The sequence below is a fragment of the Panthera leo genome, chromosome E2 (genome assembly GCF_018350215.1).
Source record: "Panthera leo isolate Ple1 chromosome E2, P.leo_Ple1_pat1.1, whole genome shotgun sequence".
Classification (NCBI taxonomy): domain Eukaryota; kingdom Metazoa; phylum Chordata; class Mammalia; order Carnivora; family Felidae; genus Panthera; species Panthera leo.
Genome location: NC_056693.1, coordinates 44,099,966 through 44,125,089, shown reverse-complemented (window position 1 = coordinate 44,125,089; position 25,124 = coordinate 44,099,966). Strand labels below are relative to the sequence as shown.

Genomic DNA, 25,124 nt, shown 5'->3' with positions numbered 1-25,124 from the left:
TCTGGTCTTCCTGAGGGTACAGTATGTGGTACAGGCCCTTAAAGCAGACAAAAAAAAAAAAAAAAAAAGTAAGAGTGTGACAAAGAAGAGATACCCTACACAGAACAGGCTTCTTTTTAAAAAAAAAAAATTTTAAGTTTATTTATTTATTTTGAGAGAGAGAGAGAGAGAAAACAAGTAGAGCAGGGGCAGAGAGAGGGAGAGAGAATCTCAAGCAGGGTCTGCACTGTCAGCACAGAGCCCAATGTGGGGCTTGAACTCACAAACCATGAGATCATGACCCGAGCTGAGATCAAGAATCGGCTACTTAACGGACTGAGACACCAGGCACCCCCCAGAACAGGCTTCTTAAGATGTGGCAGTGATGAAGAGGTGGAGAAGCATAAGCACAAAAGAGAGAGCACTATGGAATTATGGGTTGAAACGTGTGTTCCCCCCCAAAAAGATACCATGAGGTCCTAACCCCCAGTACCTCAGAATGTGACCTTATTTGGAAATGGTTGTTCTGATGTGACTAGTTAAGGTCATAGTAGAGTAGGGGGGCCCTAATCCAGCACTGGTGTCCTGAGAAGAAGGAAGCCATGTGAAGACAGAGACACACAAGGAGAACACATGTGACAACAAAGGCAGAGACTGGAGCGATGTGGCTACAAGCCAATAAATGCCGAAGCCTGCCTGCAAAGCACCGGAAGCGAGAAGGAAGGAAGAACTTCCCTACAGGTTTCAGAGGGCGCATGGCCCTGTAACACTTTGATTTTGGACCTTTAGGTCTCCAAAACTACGAGACAACAAAGTTCTGTTTTCAGTGGCACTTTGTTAGGCAGACCCAGGAAACCACTGTGGAGCCCGAGAGGATCCCGTCTTCTAAGAATGAAATGAGGAGAAGCAACTATATTGTCTGAGAGAAAAGAAGGAAGTGTTTGGGGGGAAGAGACCATTTATAAACCTATGACTTATTTGAAAGTCCCTCTAAGCCACCGTCTCTTTTGACATTGTAAACGTTGTCCAACAAATGCTGAATTCCTTAAATCTTTTTTAAGCTTATTTATTTTGAGAGAGAGAGAGGGAGAGAGAGAATCCCAAGCAGGCTCTGCACTGTCAGCACCAAGCCCGATGTGGGACTCGAACTCACGAACCATGAGATCATGACCTGAGCCAAAACCAAGAGTTGGACGCTTAACCGACTGAGCCACCCAGGCGCCTCTAACAAATGCTGAATTCTTATTAAATGTCTTTAATGAAGAATATCAATACTGTAAACACCAAGCCCTGGCCATTGGCAGATGATCAGCAGAACTGCTGCCTTGATCAACCGGCTATAGCCCTGTGCTCCCAGGAAGGGAAGAATCTCTTTAATTTCAGTCCTGGAAGGGCACTCTCTCCCAAGCACTTTTTCAAAGTTTACAGGGGAATAATTATTACCTGGATCACAGTCATGTTTACATAAATGTTCTTTTCATTTACTCTTCACACAGAGCCTTCGATCTGTTAAAAGGAGCAATGTGTGAAACTGGCTCTGGGAAGGAACTGGGCCCGTTTACTGTACACATAGCACCAAAACCACACCAAATGTTGCCAAAATAACTTTCAGGATAGAACAAAACCAATAAAAGGAAGGAAAGTTTCCATTCAGCTTGCCCATTTACTTATAACTTGCCATTTGTGCCGTGTCAGAGATTAAGTGTCCTACCCTCCTCGGGTCCCAGTTCTTGGTCTGGACAGACAGGAAACAAGGTGAACCCAGGATGCACGCACTCAGTCTTTTAGATGGACCACGGGTAACTGCTGTAACCAGAAAAGCATCACGTCATACGTGAGCCTTTTTTTTTTTTTTTTTTTTTAAGCCAGGGTTTGCTTTCTCTGGACAGTGAAGTAGGAGAGTAACCTCTGACTGCACAAATGTTCACGAAGCCACTGCTCATTATGTTATCAGGAAGAGGTTTCTGTCATCCGAGTCCAACTCTGGATTCAAAGAAGGAATTAAAAATCATTCCTGGGTGGAGACCTGGGTTTGGCTCAGAACCTGCCTTAGCCATCAGTTAATAATTAATCCCAAACTCTTCCTCCAGAAGATGTTTCCAGGGTTTGCTTATTTTTAAAGACAGGACCTGGTGTTAAGACTCATTTAACATCTTGGGGCACCTGGGTGGTTCAGATGGAAGAGCATGTGACTCTTGATCTTGGGATTGTGAGTTCGAGCCCCATGTTGGATACAGAGATTACTTAAAAGAAGGAGAAGAAGAAGAAGAAGAAGAAGAAGAAGAAGAAGAAGAAGAAGATTTGTTTATCATCTTGAAGGAATGAATTCTAAAAGCCTACTACTTATCTCCTACTAGACAGAATATAGATTAGGTTTTTGTCACCTAAAATTAGTGATTAGAAGGAAGAAAAGCTATGCTCCAGGAAATACCTTTTAATATTAAAAAGCAAGGGAGAAAGGAGCGCCTATGTGGCTCAGTTAGTTGAGTGTCTGACTCTTGATTTCGGCTCAGGTCACGATCTTATGGATTGGGAGACGGAGCCCCGCGTCGGGCTCTGTGCTGATAATGCGGAGCCTGCCTGGGATTCTCTCTCTCTGCCTCTTTCCCTGCTCACACATGCTTTCTCTCTCACTCTCTCTCTCTCTCTCAAAATAAATAAATAAATATTAAGAATAAAAAATGCAAGGGAGAAATTTTCAATATAAAATGTTGCCAAATTTATAGTCACTGTAAACCCATATGCAAAATTCTCAAGTACCTGATAGTTCTTGGAAGTCTGCTTTCTGCAAACTGTGTAGAGGACTGTAGTAGTTCTCTCAATAAATCTAGAACTACAGTCAGTCCCAAAGTACTCATTCTTTTTTTCTAAGATCATCAATTTTTTTTCCTATTATATATAGCCAGTTCTCGTTATTCATGGTAGTTATGTTCTGCAAAGTTGCCATGAACAATGAATTAATGGAGACTGAAACATTGCTCCTAGAGGAAATATAGGTTTAGGTTTCTGAGAGCCTCTGGTCATTCCAGATCACTTATCTTTATTTTTATTTAATTGTTTTTAAATGTTTTGTTTATTTTTGAGGGAGACAGAGTGCAAGCAGAGGAGGGGCAGAGAGAGAGAGGGAGACAGAATCCCAAGCAGGATCTGCACCATCAGCACAGAGCCCAACATGGGGCTCGATCTCACGAACCATGAGATCATGACCTGAGCCAAAATCAAGAGATGGATGTTTAACCGACTGAGCACCCAGGCACCTCCTTCTTCTTTTTTAAAGCAAGCCTGTATCTTGCTTGGTCAAAGGTTCGGGAAGAGATTCAGGCAGACAGAATTTGGGAATCCTTTCTCAGGATCTATCCATCCCAGAATTTCCCCTCTCTGTCCTGAAACTGCGGTTTCCCCAGATCAACGTCCTGGTTCTCCAGGCTAGAAAAACTGTGGTATCTCCACCAGTGCCCCTCCTGCATTGCATTTGCTCCCGGATAGACTTTTTCCTAAGTTAAAAGCCAAGAAAACGGAAACTTACTCCATACAATGCCTGTCCTGTGAGCATGGACTCCCCATAAGAATCTGCCTGCATGTGACTGCTCTCCAGTGTCTCAAGGTAGCTGCTTACTATATTATGTCCAGAATTTATAGTTGCTATCTGAAGGAGGGCCAGTCTTGTCGGCTATTACTCAGCCATTACTACCCCAATTATTCATTATTGTCTTTGGAATGAATTTATGAAAATGGATGTTCTAAATATTTACAATACTTAAACAAGTCACTGTGCAAAGATCTGGGAAGGTCTGGATAGTTAGGCACAATTTTTTCATTCTGTTCCTCAGCTTACCCTCCACATGTGGAGGAAGGCTGTTCTGAACCCTGAAGCCAACAGAAGGCACATATCTAAACTTACCTCCTCCTCTGAACATCCCTAGTGAATTTAACTTCTAGCAAGGGTAAGGTAGAATCGGTTAAATGGGAGTTCCTTCTGGCCTCTCCTAGGCTTCAGGCTACAGTGGTAATAAATTAACAGTTAACAGACATGGCCATAAGGCCAAAATAAGGCTAAGCAGAGAAAGTAAGTTTTTCAATAAGAAAATGTATGTAATATCTCCCTCCAATGTGGATATTATGTTGACTGCACAAAATTCTGGCTACTTTTTTTTTTTTTTTTTTTAACGTTTATTCACTTTTGAGGAAGAGAGAGAGAGAGGAGAGAAACACAAGCGGGAAGGGGCAGACAGAGAGGGAGACACAGGATCCAAAGCAGGCTCCAGGCTCTGAGCTACCAGCACAGAGCCCGATGCCAGGCTCGAACTCATGAACTATGTAATCATGACCTGAGTCAAAGTCGGACGCTTAACCAACTGAGCCACCCAGGCCCCCATGTTCTGGCTACTTTTGAATGAGAAAGAGGTAAAAGCTACCTCTTGAGTGGGGGTAGTGAGGTCTTCCCTCTCTGATCCCAATCTGTCTTCTGATCTTCTGAACATCCACCTCTTCCTGGATTTCCTGCCTCCTTTCTGAGCTGCCAGAACCACAGAGGTCCTTAGCAGGCGCATCTAGCAGCAAGAGAAAATTCACTGAACCCTGGAATTATCTTTGGCATTCTGTAACTTTAAAAATAGTGATTAGAAGGGAAAAATGCGCGCGCGCACGCACGCACACACACACACACACACACACACACACACACAACTTCATCAACAAAGTGGCACTTTCATTTCAGCTGTTCCTGGGGGCAAACAGCAGAAAAGATAAGTCCTAGATTGAAAGCTTTGTGGTTATCTCCGTTTCTCATTAAAGTGCCCCTGATTATAATCACACCCACGATTACAAGATTTAACACACCTGGTCTTAAGGATGCACCAGGAAGAGGAATCCTACATTCATCTCATCCCATTTCCTTTCCTTTAGTCACTGGGTGAGCACAATTTATAAATTTCTGTGAGTGCAGAATAGAGAACAGGAGAGAGGTTTTCCATTCACATGGGTTTTTGAAGGTGACAATCATCTTCCACAGCCACAAATTATGTTAGCACTGGTGAGACCAGGAGTGTTGCTTTCATTGGCTACACACAGATCTGAGAAATCTGGGTAGGCTTTCTATTTCTTCTCTCACTTTACTAACTAGACACACACACACACACACACACACACACACACACACACACACAGTCTCTCTCTCTCTCTCTCTCTCCCCCCTCACTCACTCAGGGTGTGTATGCACTTGTAGAGGTTTTCTTTTTGCTACTTTTGTAAAAATCCATTTTTATTAATAGAAAATAAACACTCAGTTTCAGTTGTTATACCTGTTGTTAATAAAAAAAAAGAATTTAAAATAATCACTTAATCCTGTTTTGACTAAAACAATTGAAACTATGGCTTAAAAAAAAATATTCAGCACCATTTGCTCATAGGCCTTTCAGTATTTGTTCTTAAAGTTTCTGGAACTTTCCTGTCTGTGAAGTACAGGAATTACTAAGCCTCACGAGGAGGCCTCTCTGGGACGACCAATGAGAAGGCAAGCAATCGTCATAAAAGGAATCCATGTACATTCAGCACGGTAACTCGGACAATACAACGATTCCCTCCCCTCCAGCTCAGGAGGGACATGCTTCTGAGCACTGAGGGATGAAGAATCAGGCTGTTATTTGCTGTTGGAATTGGCTAATAACAGTAAATCTCTGGCACAGATGCTACTGGTTCTTAATATCCTGTGATTTTAGGAAATTCTGTAGATAGTTTGGATTTAATTCAATTTATTCAGAAATTAAACCTATGTAATAAGGTACACTACTCTGTCAGAGTATCTTCTGGTTTAGTATCTTATAAAATACATGTAATACATGCAGGCAAATCATAGTCTTAAAGTATACTTAGAATACTGCATTATTCAAACCAAAACCTATTTTAACAAAATGTCTATAATTAAAAGTAGCTGATGAAACGAAATCCAAAGTTATGACAAGGAAGACTCACTCTCACTAAGCAACTCACTGTTGCTTAAAGAACTTTAAAAAGCACGTGCCCTGGGGCGCCTGGGTGGCTCCTTTGCTTGAGCTGACTCTTGGTTTCGGCTCAGGTCATGATCCCAGGGTCTTGAGATCAAGACCTGCATCGAGCCCTGCACTGGGCTCCACACGGAGCATGGAGCCTGCTTAAGATTCTTTCTCTCTCCCTCTGCCCCTCTCCCCAACTTGCACTCTCTCAAATAAAAATAAAAATATAAATAAAAAGCATGTGCCCCTACAGCCATTCAAGTACAGGTGAGGTGCACCCTCTCCTCATTTTTTACCAAAGGATTCCAATCAAGGATGGGCCAGAAATTAGCATTTCTAAATATTTCATAAAAGTCCATAGAAATATTAAAAAGACTTTTAAGAAATAACCCATACAGAGAAAGACAGATACCATATGTTTTCACTCTTATGTGGATCCTGAGAAACTTAACAGGTACCCATGGGGGAGGGGAAGGAAAAAAAAAAAAAGAGAGGCTACAGTGAGAGAGAGACAAAGCATAAGAGACTCTTAAAAGCTGAGAACAAACTGAGGGCTGATGGGGGGTAGGAGGGAGAGGAGGGTGGGTGATGGGTATTGAAGAGGGCACCTTTTGGGATGAGCACTGGGTGTTGTATGGAAATCAATTTGACAATACATTTCATATATTTAAAAATAAATAAATAAATAAAAAGACTTTTAAGGGGCGCCTGGGTGGCTCAGTCAGTTAAGCGTCCGACTTCAGCTCAGGTTATGATCTCACACTCCGTGAGTTCGAGCCCCGTGTCGGGCTCTGTGCTGACAGCTCAGAGCCTGGGGCCCGCTTCAGATTCTGTGTGTCTCCCCCTCTCTCTGCCCCTCCCCTGCTCATGCTCAGTCTCTCTCTGTCCCAAAAATAAATAAAAACATTTTTAAAAAATTTTTAAAAAAGACTTTTAAGACTGTCTCTGTATCAGTGAGCAGTAGTGCCCACCAGAATTTCCTGAGAGCACAAAGACAATGGCAAGTCATATACTCGCTCAGATATTCGAAGGATGGGGGAGGGTGACTGTTGGGTCATCCTTAGCCGGAGCTTCTCCAGGCTTTTAACTATATGTTTCTCACCAATGTGAGTCAGGTGGACTTCTGTGAGAGAATGGTGTTCGGTGGTCAGGATCTCTTTTGTACATTTTTTCCTAAATGGAATACACAACAGATAAGGGAGTAGAGGAGGTAACACAGGGAAGATACTCCTTCTAGCTCAGAAGGAGTGGAATTGATAAAGCCCATATATGCATTCAAGAAGTCCATGGAGTCCTCCAGCTGTGGAGAGTGGCTAATGTGGTCATCTAGAATTGACACTGTGGAACATGGGAATGTTTTCCTGCACAGCTCCAAAAATTCTGCATAGAGGTTCGTGGGATCCTATGGCCCACCGATAAAATGACTGGGAATAGTCACAGAAGCAAGAGCTCTCACCCAGCATGTTCTAAACTTCTTTCTCTGGATGATGTACCGCAAGAGACTTGATAACTAAGTTCTCGTCATTGTTGCGTATCCCTGCCCACATGTCCCACAGCTCACTCCCAGAGCATTTGATGTACGGCCCATAGACTGGGGTGAGACCTCGAGAGAATACAAAGAAATTTGCGTCAATCGTGTGAGGATGGGTGACAGCATGCCTCCATTTAAAAACATTTTTTTAATGTTTATTTATTTTTGAGAGAGAGAGACAGAGACAGAGACAGAGATAGAGAGTGAGCATAGGAGAAGCAGAGAGAGGGAGACATAGAATCCGAGGCAGGCTCCAGGCTCTGAGCTGTCAGCACAGAGTCTGACGCAGAGCTCGAAGCCACAAACCACAAGATCGTGACCTGAGCCGAGGTCGGACGCTTAACCAACTGAGCCACCCAGGCGCCCCAGCATGCCTCCATTCTTGAGCTGCTTTTGGAAGAGAGGACGGTGAATCTCAGGAAATATACCTCCATTTGACAGATAGAGACTCCTCACGGTAAGCTGACGAGATCATTTCTGCTCGAACCTATAGAGCACCTTCTGAGCAACGATACCTCTGTAATCATGAGACAAAAGGTTGATCCTATGGTTCTGGAGCCCCAGATGCCACAAAAATGCCTCTACGATGCTGGCCTGCTCAAATATGGAACAGTGATGTGGTCTTGTTTGTCACTGCAACCAAAGACCAAGAAACCCAGGGCAATCACTCGTTAAAACCTCCCGGTCAGACCTTCCCAAATCTTGTACTAATCACAGCTGGAAGTTGGAAACCTAGGTAAAAGCACAACTATCTCAGGATTTCCAACCACACCCACAGAGTCCTGGTAGAAGATGTGCAGTCTCTCATAGGTGAAAAATCTGCCTGACGACTTCCATGAGTGAAGAGCAGGAGACAGCTGGAGTGCCGGGAAACGCAGATAGGCCACAGACAGGGGCACGGCTAGTCACCCCACCTGAACCCACCACTCCTTCATTGTGTGGAGGTGATCTCGGTGCACCATGGCTGCGTCTTATCCCCTGCTGCCCAGCACAGCAGTTTGGAGCACCCGGTGCCACGGCGCCCGCGGCATGGCAGGGCCAGGCGGCAGCCAGGCACAGCACACAGCCCGCAAAGGCAGCGCCAGCCAAGACAAGCAGTGAGTAGTGGTAAGTACCCAGATGTGCTGGTTGCCACGGCCCACTCACACAGTTGTATAGACCTATTTCAATAGTGTTGTAATTCATATTTTAAACTACAATTTTACTTTGAAATAATTTTAGACTTACAGACAGCACAGAGAATTCCTGTATACTTCTCACCCAGTTTCCACTCTTGTTAACAACTTACATATCAATGGTGTATTTGTCAAGGGTTTTGTAGATCTTAAGGATGGGTGAAAAATACTTTAACTCCCGCTTGTACAGCAGACTCTCATCAAGGGCAGTTTGTAGCCGATAGCAATTTATTTAATTAATCTGCATTATTGAGTTATGATCTTTGTGTTCCCCACCACCATCAAGACCCTAGATAATAACTAGGGGACAACTGATGAGTTCATGCTTGCACAAAAATGGTGTCAAGAACTTCATGTGGCAACGGTCTATCATGAATAAAGCCCGTGGGTCTGACAAAACAAACACTCTTCTAATGGCTTCACTGACAGTTAAATACTGATGTGCCAGCCACCAGTGAGCACTGTGGATGGCAGGAAGTGAATTATTAATGTAAACTCTCTCCATAAACTCATCTGGGAGTGGGTTTCCATTAAAATCAAGAGGCAAATTAATTTAGAGGTCACTCATTCTTAGCACACATAGGGATATATATACTTTCTTCCCGTATTGGCCACACACTAGGGAGAAATCCAACCAAATCCACTTGGAGAAGGAAAAATGTTTAACTTATGTAGCAACTAAAATCTTGTGGATTGAATTCACAGCTAAAAAGGAAACATTTTTAAATGAGATCCTTTAGTAATTTGGTATGAACAGTGAAAGGAGTCAGGGAGACAAGTCACTAAAGATCAGGCTCCAGAGGCAGGCTTAGTGTGTTCCTGTTCGCTCACCTGGAGTCTGCCCCTCTGAGAAGAACACCAGGACTCAGAGTCTCGATCTACAGACTTATGCTCTGGTTCTCCTCCAGCAGTAGGGTGTGGTTTGCCTACTATTTCAGAAGAAATAGGGACTCCTATTAAAGATGCAAGCAATATAACTTTCCTACTACAGAATAAAATCTCTGCTGATTTTATTCTGGGGATAAAGTCTGAGGTCTCCCGTGGTGAGATTGATGAGCAGGAAAAAAACCAAAAAGGTACGGAAACTGCATATGGTGAGAAACTGACTTACCTCAGTGGCTTTCTGGCTGAGGCCCCGAAACAGCAGCACAATCACGTGGATGGCAGCTCTGCGCACTTGAACTTCATGGTCTGTTTTAGCCACAGCAATCAGGCAAGCTGTTACCTAGGAGGGCGAGGGGAAAAGTCAATAAAATTCAGGATTGCATAATTACCTAAAGTTTTTCAACTATGTTCCACTTTCTACACATCCACCACAAACAATCTGGCTTAGAGAGGGGTGGATAGTTACCTCATTCTCCATAAAGAGAGACAGATCTAGTGGTGGAGATCTTGATTTAGTCTGGCTTTTCCGGAAAAGGGCAAAATCCGGTTTGGAATTCAGGAAGAAGATTAGGGAGTCAGCAGGGATATGTGTATAAAACAAAGGTATGGTCAAATTCAAGTATTTCCTCAAAAGTAGGAAGAAATGTTACTTGTCCCCCTTTGGGAATGCTAAATGAAAGGAAGGAAAGATGATCCAAACCATAGTGGCTTTCTAGGGAGTGAGGACCATGGGGATTTAGCTAAGCAGGCTTTGGAGTTCAAGGCCCAGCATGAATATGAATGCGCCGTTGATGAAAGTTACAGCCCAGGGATAGAAAAATACATAAATATTCTAACTGATCTACTTCCACATGTCCAGGTGTCCTGGTCCTGCAATCTAGCATACCCCACCATGTGAGTCACCCGGGGCCAATTTCAGAGTCTCCCCGGGTTTCTTCATGTGTATAATAGGTCTTTCAGTGCTCATTTACTTTAAAAGACAGCTCTATAACAGAAAAGACTAGAAATTACTAGCACAGCATGTGCCAGATATATAGCTAATAATTATATGTCGTAAAATAAGAATGTTTCTAGACCCTGTTACCACCCTGCCCCCATCCCACTCCTGGTTAAGAACAAAAATATTTTAAAACCTCAGGAAAGAGATACTCCTAAAAACAATGGCAAAAAAATCTTCCTGAGGCATTCATGCAAGATTTAAAAATTGAAAACGAAAATTTTGAAAGTGTGACCAACGGAACAATAATCTGAAGGTAAGTCTCAATTATTCAATTGGCTTCTCACATATTTTGTTATTTCATTTACTGTGTGAGTGTATTTCTTGGCCAACCATGGAAGGATTTCTAACCATGATAAAAAAATAGCCAGATTGTGTGTTTGGAAACATGTATAAATACATATTATGTTTAAAGAATGGTTTTTAAAAAGGTTTTAAAAAAAAGAATACAGGCACAAACGAGGAAATAGGCTTGTGCAGAAATTTTAACTATGCAGGTTGTATTTTTCACAGCTTTCAAACAGTTGGGCATAGTTCAAAGTGTCTAATTAATCAGCGATGGCAGAGAGATTAGAAGAAGTAGCTTGTTCTTAAATATAATTGCATCTGTGATGTACTGGCACTTAATCAAGTTGTACATCTATTAGACAAACTTGCATGTTGCGAGTGAAGGGAAATCCCAGGAAAGCTCAACAATTTGGGGGCTGTTTTTCAGTAAGATCCAGCAAGCTGTTTCTGCTTTTGACCTGGGACACCCTGACCCAAGGCCATCAGTGGCTTCCATGCCTGTGGCATTAACGGTAGAAGCAATTCAGTCTTAGGAGGAATTCCTTGGGTGACCTCCAAACAGGTAACAATATAATAGCTACCTCCACTTGCACCCTTAGTATTTACAAGGTAAGAGCTGAAATCAGAGAGACAAGTTAGAGCTAGGTCTGAGTCCTTCCTGACACAAGGAGGTTTAGCTTATTCAGTCTAGTAACTAAAGGACAAAAACCAGCCTGGGGCCGTATAATGTGCAGATGCTCCCGAGCCTTTTGCCTGCCTCTCTCTGGGTTTAGTTTGGGGCCCAGGTTTCCAGGTTTGGTGGATCAAGGCTTCTTGGCCTAGAGCCCTGCTGGTATCCAGCTTTGCCACCTCTGTCTCCCACACTATGCTGAGCACGCTGTGCCTCAGCTCTCAGTGAGTCCAGCTCTGGCTGTAGGGTGTTAATCCCACAATCAGGAGAGGCAGAAGATTCCTGCCTGGAAAAGGGCTTGCCCCGCAAGGCCAGTGCTGTAATCCTTGTGCCACTTTGAAGGCATGGCTGAGAGAATAGCTGGTTATTACAAGCTTTGGTGAGATCAGTTGGAATGGCCTCCTGCTTGCTACAGACTATTATTTTTTTTTTTTAAATTTTTTAACGTTTTATTTATTTTTGATACAGAGAGAGACAGAGCATGAATGCGGGAGGGTCAGAGAGAGAGGGAGACACAGAATCTGAAGCAGGCTCCAGGCTCTGAGCCGTCAGCCCAGAGCCCGACGCGGGGCTCGAACTCACGGACCGTGAGATCGTGACCTGAGCTGAAGTCGGACGCTTAACCGACTGAGTCACCCAGGCGCCCCCAGACTATTATTTATGCACCGAACAGGACCCAGTCCATCTGCAATCAGCCATCCAGGATGATCAGGAAGTGGCCCATGAAAGGAAGGGTGTTCACAAACCTTCCTTAACACCTCTGTCACAAAGACTAAATCCTATGAAACATATGATGGTCAATTATGCAAAATGTTTTTTTTTTTTTTTAAGTTTATTTATTTTTGAATGAGAGAGACAGAGTTTGAGCGGGGGTGGTGCAGAGAGAGAGACAGAGAGGGAGACACAGAATCTGAAGCAGGCTCCAGGATCTGAGCTGTCAGCACAGAGCCTGACGCGAGGCTTGAACCCACAGACTGCAAGGTCATGGCCTGAGCTGAAGTCGGATGCTTAACCAACTGAGCCACCCAGGTGCCCAATGCAAAATGTTTTTAAAGCATCAGAATTTTAATATGGTCTTGCAGATATCATCTGGAGACAAGAACAGCCTTCTGTTCAGGTCACGCTCCCATAACCAACTTGTAATGTTGCTCTCCTACAGGCCACTGAGGCAGACCCCTAGTCAAACCCTAGAAGCAGGGAGGATGCATAGCCACTCTCTTCCATTGACCCATTCGGAACAAGTCACTCTCATACCTAGTCTCTCTCACCTTCAACCCCAAGGACACACTTACCATTGACTTTGACCTCTAAAAGGCTTGGCAAATAGATAGATGATGTAAGGTCTTTACTAATTTATGAATTGGTGTCATATTTCTATTCTGTTCTGTTCTGTTCCTAAGTCCTCCCAGAGGATAAAATCCATCCTATGTGATCTTCATGTTGCCTGCCTTCAGGGTCGGCATACCTAGTCTAGTAAACCACACTGTGGAAGGCTTTCTTGTCATCACTGCCTAAAATACGTACATCATTCTGCCATTCTGAGAACCACGCAAAGAGGAAGATGATGATTCCTCTGCATACACTATAAGTCAGTGTAAGCAATTTAACACTTGATGGGAACTAACAGGAATAAGGAAAAACATCACTTCCCAAATAGCTGGCACACACCAAGCATACTCAGAACTACATAAATAAAGATAATACAAATGGCAAGATTACCAAAAACCAACTTTGGAAAATTCCAGGAGAGAAGGTACCAGAGTTGAGGTATATGTCAAGAAAGCAGGACTTCAATTTTCCAACTGCATTTTCATCCCTTTTCTTAACCATTTCTTTGTTAAAATTTCGGTTGGTCTGCTTACTTATGTGAAACTAGACCATCTGCCCCTTCTATTTCATCAACTAAGAAACCTTAAGAACAAAGGCAGTACAGTCTCCAATTCATACGTGCTCAGCTTGCTCACATAACCTGCTCACGGAACCATGCTGGGTCTGTTAGCTTCTGGAGGGTCTCCCAGAACGTGCACTCCAGTCCTCATCTCAGGGGCCTATGCAGCTTCAACACGCACTTAGGGAACTGCGTCAGTCATGGTGAAACTGGTAATCAACCCGGATCATCCAGTGGGATCAGAGGTGATAGCTTTGCATCAGACCTCAAAGCTCAGGTTTACGGAATTCTGGGCACCACATTAAAAGTGGATTTCCCTATGGACTTCTCACCTAGGGCACATCTTACTTACTGTACTGAGGATAGGCCTCTCACTGTGGTTCCCTTCCATCATGTTTACTTTCCAGAGAGAGCGATGAAGATGAAAATGCCTATCAAGATTTGGTTTCAAGCACCACAGCTCTTGATAAGAACAAGGAGAATTAGGGAAAAATAACAATGCTTTCCAAACAAGTTAAATCTTGACATCAACAGAGAGGAAAAACCTGAATTTCCAGCACAGGAACTGAAGGCATTGATCCTATCCTTTATATTCCTTCCCTACCAGCAAATGCCATCAAGAATAGACAGTGCCCAAATCTGGACCACCCAACAGGTAGGACAGCTTTCTGCAGATGCCCAACAGCTACAGCTACGACCCCCCAGGTCAGGTCATGTTAGAAGAGACCATGGTGGTTAGTTTGTTCAATTTCGTACCCAAACAGATTACACATATCCTCTTTCTCTGCCTGCCTGACACTTGATCAATGCAATCTTCTTGCTGCCCTGATAAGTCTAACTGAGGGTCCCAGCTGTGGTTCCCTCAGCACCTTGTGCTTATTCTATCATATCACTCTAGTCCAGTGTCTATTTATTCTTCTGTGTTTCACATTCTACAGAGATTTCCTTGGGGGAAAAGACTGTGTGCTTCATCTGTGTGCTCCAGTATACCTGGAACATGGCAAATGCTCACAGAGGAGAATTCCTTCAGTTTGCAGCCAAAGGTCAGTTTCCCCAAAGTTCCTTCTCCACCAGAACATACTACAAAAGACTTAAGAGCTTTCATGGGACACTTAACAAACTGTCACAGAGAATGACACGGTAACTAAATAAATAATATCATTTCATTCTTGGGGCGCCTGGGTGGCTCAGTCGGTTAAGAGTCCGACTTCAGCTCAGGTCATGATCTCGCAGTCCGTGAGTTCAAGCCCTGCGTCAGGCTCTGTGCTGACCGCTCAGAGCCTGGAGCCTGTTTCGGATTCTGTGTCTCCCTCTCTCTCTGACCCTCCCCCATTCATGCTCTGTCTCTCTCTGTCTCAAAAATAAATAAACATTAAAAAAAAAATTAAAAAAAAAAAAAGATCATTTCATTCTTCTGCTTTGGTTTCCCAACTCACTCAAAGTAAAAGCCAAACTCCTTATGAGGCCCCATCAAGACTGCCATCACCTCTCTGACGCACTGGCCTTGCTGTTCAGTAGCATGTCAAGCATGCACCTGCCTCAGGGCCTTTGTACTTGCTGCTCCCTGCACCTAGAATGCTTTCTCCCCAGGTATCTGTCTGGATCAGCCCCTTGCTTCCTTCAGGTCTTATCTCAAATGTTACTCATCAGTGAATCTTTTCCTGTTCATCCAAGTTCACATACAACAACAAGTTCCCTTTGTGCCCCTTCCCTTACTAGATTCATTTCCTTAGCACTTACTCCATCGGACACAGTATATATTTGTTTACTTCCTTACTTATTCATTACCCACCCCTCCTTTCTAGAACATCAGCCACATGAGGAAAGGAACTTTGTTGTGTTCACAGCTGAATCCCCACCATCTAGCACACAGCTTGGTTGCAATTCCTATAAATGGCACAGAGTAAGTGCTCAATGAACATCTGTGGAAGGTATCAACAAATAAATGAAGAACTACTTCAGACCCATGTCCACTATCCCACTTTTTCCATGAGAATGGACAAGAGCGGTCTAACTATAGGAGGGCTCAATGGCCAAAACACTAGGGCTGTCAGGTGTCCAATCATGTTCAAACTTGTAGTCCACCCAAGGCAGCTGGTTTGGCACTGATGACATGGCAAGCGTGGGATGCTACATGAGAAGGATCATCTAAAAAGAAGAGACAAATTATGTGGGATGGAAACACCTGGTTTTTCAAATCAGAGGGAATATGTTGCCTTCTGAAGTTTCATTGCCAAAAGCAAGGGCTATTAAGATGGAGCTACATGACCCTTCCTGTCAGTAGCTCTACTTGTATGGCAATTCTCTTCCTTTTTAAGCACAAATGCAATCTTTTTTTTTTTTTTTTTTTTGGCAGAAAAGAAATCTTATAAGTGAACTGAAAACATTTATTGGGAGACAACATACAGTTTGGTTAAGAGCATGGATTCTGGAATTGCCCGCCTACATTCAATTCCCAGCCCTGCGCTTCCTATCTGCATGGCCTTGGCAACTTATTTCTCTGTGCCTCAGTTTCCTTTGTGAGTACTGGATCAGTTGGTACATGTAAGGTACTCAGAAAAGTACTAAGTGCTTGCTATTATTACTATTTTTAAGATTTAAAAAAAATTATTTATTTTGGGGTACCTGGGTGGCTCAGTCAGTTGAGTGTCCAACTCTTGACTTTGGCTCAGATCATGATACTCACGGTTTGTGGGATCGGGCCCTGCATCAGGCTTTGTGCTGACAGCGCAGAGCCTGCTTGGGATTCTCCCTCTCAGTTTCTCTCTGTCCCTCCCCCACTCTCATGCTCTTTCTCCCTCTCTCAAAATAAATAAATAAACATTAAAAAATTTTATTTACTTTGAGAGAGAAGGAGAGAGAAGGGGAGAGAGAGAGTCCCAAGTAGGCTCCAAGCCATCAGTGCAGAGCCCAATGCGGTTCAGATCCCATGAGCCATGAGATCATGACCTGAGCCGAAACCAAGTCGGATGCTTAACTGACTGAGCCACCTAGGCAACCTCTTTTTTTTTTTTAAGATTAAAAAACAAACAAAAACAATTCTTTATTTCAAGAGAAAGAGAGAGAGAGAAAATTATTACTATTCTTAAAGCATGTAGGAACCAGTCTTCCCAAATAAGCCTTACCTTCTTCTTCATTCAATATTTATCAAGAAACACTGCATGTCAAGCATTGTGATGGGTGCTAGGGGGTATGCAAAGGTAAATAAAGATGGGCTCTGCCCTTGGCACGCTCACAATTTGTTAGTGATCATAAACACACCTGGGATTGATGTTTCAGGAAGTCCAGATCTCAAGAAGTAGGGCAGGGTGTCACTGGACAAGGGGCTGGCCAGGCAGGTACCCCCACAGCAGCAGCTCCTCACATGGAATTTAAAAGCTGTCTTTTGTGTTAGCACTCACGGTAAGTGAACAGCCTGCTACCTATTTACACTTCATTTCTGAAGGTTTAATAAGCAATCCGAGATTCTTGCTGTGAGCCAGGAAATTGTAAAGCTAAAAGACCCCTTATGATGTAGACCCTGCCTGCCTCTCTTGCCTCGGTTCTGCCACCAACTAACCTCCCACCCCCACTCCTTCACTCCAGCCTTTAGGATCTTCCTACAGTTTTCCAAATATTGCCAGGCTGTCCCACACAACACTGCCTTTGCACAGCTATTCTTTCTGCCGAAGTGCCTTCTTGGGCTACCCAATTTCTACTTGTTCTAAAGATTCAGGTCCAAACATCTCTTCCTCTAGCACCTCTTTGTCAACACTCAAACCTGACTGAGGGGCTCCTAAAATATGCTCCTCTAGCACTTATCACGAAGGACTACAACTGTGGCCATTGATGTTTGTGTCTTCTACTAGGTTACCCATGCCTAGAAGGCAAGGTTGGTATCTTGTAGGGTTTTGTAACCTTGGCCCCTGACAAAGGGCCTGGCACACTGCAGGTGTTTGGTAAATGTACGAGCGGTAACATCTGAAGGAGGCTAGTTACCCCTGTTCTTCTCATTTCCTTGCTGCCATGATGATCACTGTCATCATCGGCCTCCTTCAAATCACCAAAATCCTCCTTAAAGAAAAATCTCAGCACAAAAACAAAACAAAACAAAAAACCAAATCGTTACTCAAATGTCACCTTCTCAATGAGCTTCACCTTGAATACCCTATTTAACATTGCAACCTCCCCTCCACCCAACACTCTGGCCACCCAGATCCTCTGCTTTTTCTTATTTTCCAGATATACATTATCTCTAGATCCTTGTAACAATCCTTCACTGCAGGCATTTTAATCCCGCCCTCTTTTTTTAGTAATCTCCATCCCCATCGTGGGGCTTGAACTCACGACCCCGAGATCAAGAGTTGCATGCTCGACTGACTGAGCCAGCCAGACGCCCCTTTGATCCCATTTTCTAAGTCAGACACTGAGTTCAGAGTCTAAGTCATGTGTGCTCGAATGAACGCAGGTAAGTAGGTGGAGGAGGTAGGCCCTCACTGATTCCCATCCCCAAGTGCACTTGGAAATTTCATTCTCTATCAACAGGTCAGGTGGGTCTCCAGAGAGATGATACTTCTTGAATGTTATAAAAACCTGCTTGAGCTCAATTTTTCTAATCAACCAAACCAAGAAATTTCTCTAACACTCTGATGGGAAATCATATGCCGCCAGCATGCTACAGTTTCCTTAAGAGAGAAAATGGGAAGAAGAGTCTAGGGACTCAAGAAGAAACATGGTCTCAGTTTGGTTCAGAGAAGACCATGATGTTCAGGTATTGTTTGGGGTCAATGGTTTCAGAAAGTATATGGGATCCTGTCAAACCTAAGCTGATCCACTTGGAGATCCAGGGTAAGTTTTCATTCCATTCACAGCTATGTTTTAAAAAATTTTGTGATGCTTACACAATTCTGCAAATATATTAGAAGCAGTTGAATTGTACCCTTTAAATGGGTGATTTATATGGTATGTGACTTCCATCTCAATAAAGCTGTTATTAAAAATAATAATGTTTGGGTTTGGTTCATATCACAGCTTATGGCTTGGTTTGGGTTGAGTCATATGAAGGTACCAAATAAACAGGAAAAAAATGTGGGAACTGCTTCCATATTTGACCCAGAGAAGTTATAAAAGGCTGAAATCTTTAGACAATATAATTAAATAGACCCGCAAATGCCTTCTATTGTGTTACAAGTTCATATACTAAAGGACAAGAGATTCACTCCTTGGATGAGTGACATCCAAAACAACCAAAGATCAGATATCTAATGGTTCACATATGGTAGAGCACTCTAAGGTGTTAAGTTGGTAAGAAGCATTATTTCTAAGTTTTTAAAAAAAGACACATAAATGGGTAGTGGGGACTATTAAGGAGGGCACTTGTGATGAGCATCGGGTGTTGTACGTAAGTGTTGAATTGCTAAATTCTACACCTGAAACAAATATTACACTATATATTAACTAACTGGAATTCAAATAAAAACTTTTTTAAAAAAGAAAAAAATATATAAAAAGATGGGCAGAGAGGTGTGTCCCTCATGGAAGATTTAAAGGAGAGGAAGTGACTGACGCATAACTTTCTTAAAAATCCTAAGTTGGAAAAAAAATCCTAAATTGGAATTTAAGGGCATGAGTAGCCTTTACTATCAATAAAACAAAGCCTATAAAGCTCAGGAATCAGGAAATGCCATAAATTCAAGGGTATGCGTACATCCATGAGTGTATTTTTCTGCTTAGCGATAAGACACAATCACGACATCAAAGAAAATTCCTTCTCCCTAGGAACTTCTTAAGATTTGTTGTTCAGGGGCGCCTGGGTGGCGCAGTCGGTTGGGCGTCCGACTTCAGCCAGGTCACGATCTCGCGGTCAGTGAGTTCGAGCCCCGCGTCAGGCTCTGGGCTGATGGCTCGGAGCCTGGAGCCTGTTTCCGATTCTGTGTCTCCCTCTCTCTCTGCCCCTCCCCCGTTCATGCTCTGTCTCTCTCTGTCCCCAAAATAAATAAAAAACGTTGAAAAAAAAAAAAAAAATTTAAAAGATTTGTTGTTCAACATGGTCTGAATAAAGAAGCCAGTATTACAGTTTTGTAAGTTTTTGGTCTAGTGAAGTTATATGCTCTATGTGAGAGATATGGTCTCTCATAAATAAAAAGGTAATATAAACTTTTAAAAATTTATATATTTATAATTTACATGTCATTTTCTTCCAAATAAAGATTTAAGATAGTCAAGCGCATTGGTAATAAAACGACTCCTGGCTACTTATTAACTAATCTTTTTCCATCCAGCATCATCTTTAATAGCAGAGTGCCTAGCACACAGCAGGAAGTCAAGATATATATTAATATACCGATGACTAAATAAACGTGAGGGCAAAGATAAAACGTAAGGGGCTAGAGGAAGATGTTCGTAGAGGACAACAACAGGACGCACATTTCATTAACTCAGCAACTCTGAAACCAGGAAGAGCGTGCAGTGCCAACATCCTATATGGCTGCCCAGTCATCCTCGACCTACTATGTACCAGGTACTAGGTGTAACATGGTAAACAAAACATGGAACTTAATTAGTCTTTCTGGTAAATAACCTCGTCCCCCTGAATACAGGGCACCTCTGACCAAAGAGGACCAATTAGAATCTATGCCTGGGAATTTTCTGTGAACAGAGATGAGCTCACAGATGGCCCAGAGACCTAGGGTAGAGATGTTTATTTTTGAGAGAGAGAGACAGAGTGTTAGTGGGGGAGGGGCAGAGAGAGAAGAAGACACAGAATCCGAAGCAGGCTCCATCCAGGCTCTGAGCTGACAGCACAGAACCTGTGCCGGATTGAACCCACAAGCCATGAGACCATGACCTGAACTGAAGTTGGACACTTAACCAACTGAGCCACCCAGACGCCTTTTTTCTTTTTTTAAATAACATTTACTTCTTTTATTTTTAAGTTTATTTATTTTAAGAGAGAGAGAGAAAGCGTGCATGTGGGAGGGGCAGAGAGAGAGGAAAAGAGAGAGAGAGAGAGAGAGAGAGAGAGAGAGAGAGAGAATCCCAAGCAGTTAGTGAGGAGCCCGATGTGGGGTCCGAATCCACAAACCATGAGATCATGACCTGAGCAGAGACCAAGAGTTGGATGCTTAACTGACTGACCCACCCAGGCGCCCCTCAATCCTCTTTTAATACATAAGGCAAGTTAAGGTGACTTGTTGTCACTTGCCATAAAAAATTCTTATGAATCTAACTTCCAATATACATATAAGACCAGTGAGGCTGAGGTAGGTTCAATGATTTACCTGATCTGGAAAAAAAACCAGAGATCTGACTCTCAACCCCAAGCTATATCACAGGCCCAAGTAAAAACAAGCATTAGAAAAACAATCAACATGCAGTACCTCATGAACCACAGAGCCCAGCAGAAAGTCCATCCTCTGGCACAGTTCTCCAAGGTTAGATAAGCTGCTGGCCCTGTGAGCACTATCTGGATCTCTTGCTCCCCTCAGGAATGTGTGGATCAAAGGTTCTCTGTACTTTGAGACCATGTCCCCTATAGGAAAAAAGAAAAAAAAAAAAGAAATCAAAATCTTTAAAAACAAATTTTCAGGTTCTTAAAGAAGGAATAATGATACTATCATAGTATATTGTATGGTGTTTTATACTTTTCAAAGTACTTGCATAACCAACCATTAGAAATTATGCACTGGGAGCATATTTAATGTCACGTTGGAAGAAAACTAATAACTGACCATTAGATTGAGTAACAATGAGGACACTGTTGACTCTGACGAGAACAGTTTTGATGGACTGGTAGGGGTAAGAGCATGACAGAAGTGTTGTTGTTGTTTTTTCAGTTAATTTATTTAAATTCAAAGTCAGTTAACATACAGTGTAGTATTGGTTTCAGGAGAAGAAGCCAGCAATTCATCACTTACATACAACACCCAGTGCTCATCCCACAAAATGCTTTCCTTAACGCCCATCACCCCACCCATATTCCCTCCAGCAACCCGTATTTTGTTCTCTTTATTTAAGAGTCTCTTATGATTTGTCTCCTTCTCTGTTTTTATCTTATTTTTCCTTCCCTTCCCTTATGTTCAACTGTTGTTTGTTAAATTCCACATATGAGTGAAATCATGTATTTGTCTTTCTCTGATTCACATCACTTAGCATAATACACTCTACTTCTATCCACGTTATTGCAAATGGCAAGATTTCATTCTTTTTTAAAACCATTTATTCACTTTTGAGAGAGATACTATGAGCAGAGGAGGGGCAGAGAAAGATGCTCAACCAAACAAGCCACCCAGGAGCCCCAAGATTTCATTCTTTTGACTGCCAAGTAATATTCCATTGTACCACTTCTTTACCCATTCATCAGTCGATGGACATATGGCCATAATGTGGCTATTATTTATAGCACTGTTGTAAACACTGGGGAGCATGTGCCCCTTCAAATCAGCATTTTTGTATCCTTTGAATAAATACCTATAGGACAATTGCTGGCTCATAGGGTAATTCTATTTTTAATTTTTTGAGGAACCTCCTACTGTTTTCCAGAGTGGCTACACCAGTTTGCATTCCCACCAACAGGGCAAACAGCATTCCCCTTTCTCTGCATCCTCGCCAACATCTGTTGTTTCCTGAGTTGTTAATGTTAGCCATTCTGACAGGTGTGAGGTGGTACCTCATCATGGTTTTGATTTGTATTTCTCTGATGATGAGTGATGTTGAACATATTTTCATGTGTCTGTTAGCCATCTGGATGCCTTCTTTGGAAAAGTGTCTATTCATGTCTTCTGCCCATTTCTACACCGGATTATTTGTTTTTTGGGTGTTGAGTCTGAGAAGTTCTTTATCTGATATGTCATTTGCAAATATCTTCTCCCATTCTGTCAGTTGCCTTTTAGTTTTGTTGATTATTTCCTTTGCTGTACAGAAGTTTTTTTGTTTTTAAGTTTATTTATCTATTTTGAGAGAGACAGAGAGAGAGAGAGAGAGAGAGAGATGGGCAGAGAGATTGGGAGAGAGAGAATCCAAGCAGGCTTCGCACTGTCAACGCAAGCCTGATGTGGGGCTCAAATTCACAAACCATGAGATCATGACCTGAGCCAAAACCAAGAGCCAGATACTTAATCAACTGGGCTACCCAGGCACCCCTGTGCAGAAGCTTTTTATCTTGATGAGGTCCCAATAGTTCATTTTTGCTTTTATTTCCCTTGCCTCTGGAGACATATCTAGCAAGAAGTTGCTATGGCTGAGGTCAAAGAGGTTGCTGCCTGTTTTCTTCTGTAGGATTTTGATGGTTTCCTGTCTCATATTTTAGGTCTTTCATCCATTTTGAATTTATTTTTGTGTATGGTGTAAGAAAGTGGCCCAATTTCATTCTTCTGCAAGTTGCTATCCAGTTCTCCCAGGACCATTTACTGAAGAGACTTTTTTTCCATCAGATATTCTTGCCTGCTTTGTTGAAGATATATGTTGGCCAAATATTTGTGGGTCCATTTCTGAGTTCTGTATGCTGTTCCTAGAAGTGGGTTTAAGACAGTATGGGAGAAGTGGAGACAGAAAGATCACTTAAGAAGTTTTTCAGCAAAGCAGATCAAGGAAATGGGGTGGCTGCTGGTCAAGGTAGGGAAGTATGTCAAGAGAAGTTGTTTTATTTGAAAAGAAGAGAAATAGCATGCTAAGACATCAGAATTGACATTTTATATATGGAAACAACTTCTTCCTCCACAGGCATACCAAGAGCTAAAGCTTTTTTGGCTTGATCTAGGTTCTGAGGCTCTAGTTCTAGAACCCAAGTATAACACTCTACCTTTAGCCTTTTTGTAGTACTAAGGCTACATGACATCTATCTATGAGGTGACAAAATGGTTTCCAAAGCATTGCTTAAAGCCACCCATTCTTAATCACATAAATGATAAATCATAAAAAAAATCACCAACTTGTCCTATCAGGCTCACCTCAAATGCTATTTCCTTTGTGAAAACTTCTTCAGTCAGCCTTAATTAGTCCTCCAGGGAAGTTCCACAGTTCTTTGAACTTAAATCACCTGTGTCACTAATGCCTTGATTCCTAGAGGTTTTCAGCATCTATCTCTCCCATGAGTCTAAATTCCTTGAAGGTAGAACTTCGTTTCCATCAGTTCTCAGTAATCTTTTATGTATGAAGTACTCAACAAATGCTAATGTTGAACTGAGTTCATTAATTTGTTCAACAAAACAAAATTATGTGCTAGGTATCATGATAATGTTCTAGGGATAAAAAAACATAAACATAATCTTTACCCTTTAGAAAGCCCAAAGTTTAGGAGGTGGGTACAAACAGATAAGTACCAACAATTACAGTACTGTGGTAACTGCCATCATAGAGCCAAGCAGAGGTTGCTTGGAGACCCTAATCTCACTAATTTCAAACACTTGGAAGGGGGAGGAGGAGACTGTTTTGATTTCGTTTTCCCTCAAAACACAATGTATTTTCCACACAGTATGGGATAAAGATGAGGGAGAAATTTCTCTAAAAGGCTCCCAGTTCCTAATATACTACAGACAGTCAAAAGTCTCATCCCCTGCCCAGTTAACATGACTATGAATTGCAGAAATTGAGTTAGCAGTAATTCAGCCATAGCTTGTTTTCAGAATAGAGGGGACTTTGTGCCTACTCTGAGACCCAGTATTTGCATTTCTGAATATCAATCCTGAAGAGAGAGTCACATATATGCACAAGGATATCTGCATAAAGACTTAACTACAGAATTGTAACAGTGAAAAATGAGAATTAAATATTAATTAATATGGAAGTGGTTAAATAAACATATATATTATGGAGTACAATGCAGTCGTTAAAAAGAAAATGACAGAATTATATGCACTAATATAGAAAGGTCCCTGAAGACACTGTTAAAGCAAAAGGAAGTAATAGAACCAGTATCATTCCATTTGTGTATGTAAAAATGCACAGATGCAACTTCTCTCACTATTAACAAACCAAACTTACAGATTTAAATATGTATATGAAATATACAAATGTATAGAAAAATGATAGAAAGGATATACTAAAAGAGAAGATTTAAATAACTTGTCCGTAAAGCAAATACGCCCAAGATCAAAGTTACGTAGTTTGATACTTAACTCCTATAACATACTGATTGTATTTAAAATTTCCAACTAAGAGGAAAACATATATTTCTACTTTTACTGTAGTACTTTTCCTTTCTGGTCTTAGGAAGGAACTTGCTCATTCTGTAGTGTGAGATATAGATCCAGAGTTAAGAGATGTGTGTTCTAGTTTTGGCCCTGCTACCAACTAGCATTTTGACTTTGGGCAATTTGCTTCACCTCTCTGTACCAACTAGAGACAAGTCAATTAGACAAGACGTCTCTCAGGTCCTTTCCAGTTGTACGAATCTATGAGTTGATGAGTCACCTCTGGTTTAGTCATCAGGGGAATGAGGTTCAGGAGACTGGAAAAGGAAGAAGCATACATTCACCATCCCTAGAGGGAGGCTGTTGCTGTTAAAGGAATGAAGTTTCTTTGTTGGGAAGGAAGGCACAGGAAAATGAGAGAAGGAGGGGAAATTACAGGCTGAAAGGTAAGAGCAGATGACAAACAAGTGAATGGTTACTAATGTAGAGATTTAAAGTGAAAAATGCATGGTAAAGAAAAGGTAATATGTGCTAGGCACTGTGCTAGGCACTATACTAGGCCTGGGGATCCAATCATAAACAAGAAAGACACAGTCCTTTCCCTCATGGCATT

The 25,124-nt window shown here is 42.2% G+C and overlaps 1 protein-coding gene across 3 annotated transcripts in view; it reads right to left on the bottom strand.

Annotated features, from left to right (window-relative positions):
• TANGO6 (transport and golgi organization 6 homolog) overlaps nucleotides 1–25,124 on the bottom strand; it is a 191,800-nt gene that overhangs the window by 27,433 nt on the left and 139,243 nt on the right. For 2 of the 3 annotated variants that reach the window (XM_042918981.1, XM_042918980.1), the window contains exons 16-17: nucleotides 20,762–20,913; nucleotides 9,787–9,900 (exon numbers count right to left, since the gene is read on the bottom strand). In XM_042918981.1, the coding sequence (XP_042774915.1) occupies nucleotides 9,787–9,900; nucleotides 20,762–20,913 (266 nt within the window). Of the gene's footprint in view, nucleotides 1–7,021; nucleotides 7,573–9,786; nucleotides 9,901–20,761; nucleotides 20,914–25,124 lie in introns of those variants that run through there. The other variant, XM_042918982.1, reaches the window with a different exon arrangement.